The following is a 4,057-nucleotide window of genomic DNA, read 5'->3' on the forward strand; positions in this document are numbered from 1 at the left end:
GACTGAAAATAATGACCAAGGCCTCCAGTGTCCCAGGCTGGAATCGAACCAGCGTCCTCTGCTATCGCGGCAGGTGCCTGTGCCATTCGGCCACCGGGCCACAGCGGCATAGGTCGAATTTTTCCAAGTGTATGCACTTCCTACACAAGGCTTATGGCTTATAATTATGGCTACACAAGGCTTATGGCAATATTATTATGACATAGAGAGCTAATCTGATGATGGAGACAGGAGGTGGCCATAGGAACTCTGAGATGAAACAACGCAACCTAATTGTGTTAGGGGTTTTTAGATTTGTCTCGATGAGTATTAGTTGTCTGTCGTAAGAAAAGTACAGTCAGCGATAAGAGCTTGTACCAAAAATAAAATTTTTGCAAAAAACTTTTTCAGTCTGTATTCCTTTTGCTTTAGCGAGCTAGCGAATATGAACCAGTGTTACCAGCGTAGCCTGTGACCGGTTGGCAAGCGTTGCGAATAGCTGTTGTTAACCTTCGCGAATGTCCTATGAGATGCGTATCGGGTGACCACACTGGTTATTTATAAGAGACATTTTTAGGGTTCCGTAGTCAACTACTTCAACTAGGAAGCCTAACTCCTTATAGTTTAACCATGTCCGTCAGTCTGTCCGTCCGCGGCTTTGGTCCGTGATCGTTAGTGCTAGAAAGCTGCAATTTGACGTGACTACATAAATCAATCATGGCGACACAGTGGAAAAATAAAAAAAACTATTTATTTTATACAATACAAATATTCTTTATTGTTCACCAATATCAATAGAAACATGACTAAATTAAACTGTGGCAGGCAACCCTACCTCCGCTACAAAAAAAAGTTTTGGTTGGCGATTGGTTGACTGGTAGAGAATGCCATCCGCCATTCGTATTATCATGTATTGGGAAATAGAGATTTAATTAATAAATGGGTAGATAAATTCTAATCTATGGCAACTTTATTTCACCTTCACTCTCTCAATTTCACTTCCTCACTTCACCCATCATAGTTCAACAAAACTAACACAACTTTTGAATGTTTAGTACTTATTACACTAATAAGTGTTTGCCAAACTTGGGGTAGCAACACAAAGTCTCAAACATACGAGTTATGATAAACAACTATCTTTATGTTATTACTAAGTTAAAATACATGTGAAGTTATCTTGTTTCCTCAACCGTGACTTCGGTGATCGGAAACAAGAAATACTAACGCTTAATATAAGGTACGTATATTGAATTATGGAGTTATTCATAATAAACGGCTGCTAACTTAATCAGTTGATGATCGTCGTTTGTCCCTATCTGTCGTTATGCCATAGAGAGCGACAAACAACGATCATCAGCTGATTAACTTAGCAGACGTTTATTATACTTCGAGCTTCAACCGAAGACGATTTAAAGTTTACAAGGCAGCAGTACACGGTATGATGCCGTCTCAGTCACACATTTAGAGCCCACATCAAAAACTAGATTTTTTATCTCACTCGCACACTCCTGGTAGTAGTGGGAACCGGGGCTCGCGCCATTACGCGTTTTTGTGCGGTCGAAGTCACACGTATTCCTTATTTCGAATAAGCACAAAAAGATTTACGTCATGGGGAAAAGAAAAAGGTCGCGTTCTAGGGACGACGAGTACGACAGTATATTAAGAAAGGTTAAGACGTGCATCAATCGGAAATGCAGTCGCCGTTGCGGGATATGGAATTTACCGAACCAGGTAGGTCGTGTTGACTATTTAGTGACCTACCGCTAGAAAAAACAACTTGGTCGCCGTAAAGTGAAAATAGCTTCGCATCCGACTTTGATCCTTAACGTATTGGATTAAGATTTATTGCCTCCTAAGTGCATATAATTACGAGGTTTAGTAATAATTTATTTTTTCAAACTTCGCTGTAGGTACGTATTGGCTCACGTATATCGTGTGGCTTAATACAAGTTAACTTCCTATATGGAATGTTAAATCTCCACTATTAGTGTCGAGTAATTGACTTAACATCCTATATGGATTGTTATATAAGTATTTCCGCGTATATCGCGTCGAGAAAATAAAGGTACCTTTATGGCCCTTAAAACTGGTGATCGCAAAAATATGCGTATTATAAATTCCTATCCACTCGTACGCTATAATATAAGTGTGCAGTGTTTCTGTTTGCTATATATATGCATGTCAGCGCTTTGTTTTTTTGCATTGCAGATAATAATGACAACGTGAATGAAGCTTGTTTAAATAACAATAGTGTAGATAACGCTGAACAGACTACGAACGTGGAACCCGAGTTGGACCCTAATATTTTAAGCATCTTAGGAGATGACCCCCAGAACCAGACTATTTTCGGTGAAAAATTGCACAAGGATATTTCAACTAGATGGCAACATATTTTGATAAACGGGTTACAAAAGGAAGTGAAATCCGAAATAATAAAATTATATCCAGTTCCTGAAAACTGCAGTAGCTTGAAGGCGCCGAAACTTAATTTAGAAATAAAGGCGGCCCTTACCGAAATGAACTTGAAAAAAGATAACTTTAGCGAAAATAAACAAAATCAGTTATCCAGCGGCATTGCAGCTCTAGGAAAAGCATTAAGCATCGCATTTAGTAGCAACCTAGCTTCTCAAGACCTAATAAAATACCTGAGCGACGCGGGACGCTTGTTGTGCGATTACCACTACAGAGAATCTCAATCGCGTCGATACTCTATTATAAATACTTTAAACAAACAGACACGCGATACTATTAGAGATACTAAACTGGACGAATATCTCTTTGGGTCTGATCTGGCCGATCATTTGAAGTCGTCCAAGGCAATTGAGAAATCGGGATTAGAATTAAAGCCCGTTTACACGCCGCGGGTGCAATCAAAAGTAGATCCGGCCGCTCAAATTCAACGAGGGGCTTTAAACTCACGGGGGGCGTCGCGGACAGCAGCCTCCGAGACGCGCCCGTACGCTGCTGCCCGGAGATCGCCAGACATCGTTCCGACGACCAGGGATCGCCGTCACGAATCGTCTACGAGCCGCTCGAGCTACTATCATCGTCATCGAGGGAGGAGACGCTGAGCACCGTGTCCCAGGTACACGACTACGACATTCCAGTTTTGCTGGGAGATTAAAATATTTTTATAAATACTTGTGTGCGAGCTAACACACGATTACATGATTTTATCTTGGATCAGGGGCTATTATATAAGCTATAAGTAACCTTTAAGGATAAGCCTTCTCAATCTTCGGTACCTACCTACCGATCGATCATAAAAACATTTTGTCCAATTTAGTGGTGGATTCCTCTATTATCAAATAGCGACTTATTGTAGTCCTCTATATACTTGTGATAATAATTACGATCTTGTAATTTTTACTGATGTCTGTCTTACTAAATAATAAATGTAAAAAGTTTGCTTAATGAACGTTTGTTTGAGGTAATAAATGCCCTCACTTTTAATTGGAAATACATATATGTATAAATAAATATATATATATATATATATATATATATATAAAAGATTATTGCCGATAAAGCCGAAGTAATTATAGTAGTACCTAATTGCCCATCACATCTATGTGGCTGATTAATATTTCATCCTCACAAATATTTTTTGTTTTGCTTTCTCCTTTCAGAGCCTGCCACCCACTGCACTCAAGCCTTTCCCTGGTGGCCGCGAGGTTATTGGGCAATCGTTTGCGAAAAGAGGCACACCTCATAGTTCCCTAAAAATTATAATGGCCTCATTTTCTAACAATACTATTTCTCAGTATAGTTCCTCATTAAGATCATGGTGGGCATTTTGTCAAAAGAATGATTATGATTTTTACGAAGCTACACCTTCTCAAGTTTTATCTTTCTTAACAGAGGCGTTTGAGAATGGTGGCAGCTATAGTACACTTAATACTCATCGATCAGCATTATCGATTGTCCTTGGAAAGGAGGTAACAACTAATTATTGTATAAATCAGTTTCTTAAGGGAGCATTCAGATTAAATCCTCCTAAACCCAAATACGATCAAACATGGGATACTGTTAAAGTTTTAGATTACCTATCAAAGCTGTACCCGTACAATAACATTAC

The 4,057-nt window shown here is 39.2% G+C and overlaps 1 protein-coding gene across 1 annotated transcript; it reads left to right on the forward strand.

Moving 5' to 3' along the window:
- The first annotated feature begins 1,657 nt into the window (after nucleotides 1-1,657).
- Nucleotides 1,658-3,050, forward strand: LOC134651613 (uncharacterized). Its single transcript, XM_063506711.1, has 2 exons — nucleotides 1,658-1,710; nucleotides 2,188-3,050. The coding sequence occupies exons 1-2, from the start codon at nucleotides 1,671-1,673 to the stop codon at nucleotides 3,048-3,050; spliced, it is 903 nt and encodes a 300-aa protein (XP_063362781.1). The 5' UTR covers nucleotides 1,658-1,670.
- The last annotated feature ends 1,007 nt before the right edge of the window (nucleotides 3,051-4,057 follow it).

This window comes from Cydia amplana, chromosome 10 (assembly GCF_948474715.1).
Source record: "Cydia amplana chromosome 10, ilCydAmpl1.1, whole genome shotgun sequence".
Taxonomy (NCBI): Eukaryota; Metazoa; Arthropoda; class Insecta; order Lepidoptera; family Tortricidae; genus Cydia; species Cydia amplana.

What these genes read in the sequence shown, in the direction of transcription:
- LOC134651613 (XM_063506711.1), top strand. Translation starts at nt 1,671, where the DNA reads ATGCAGTCGCCGTTGCGGGATATGGAATTTACCGAACCAG. An exon ending in TATGGAATTTACCGAACCAG is followed by an intron (nt 1,711 to 2,187) that starts GTAGGTCGTGTT and finishes TTTGCATTGCAG; the next exon opens with ATAATAATGACAACGTGAAT.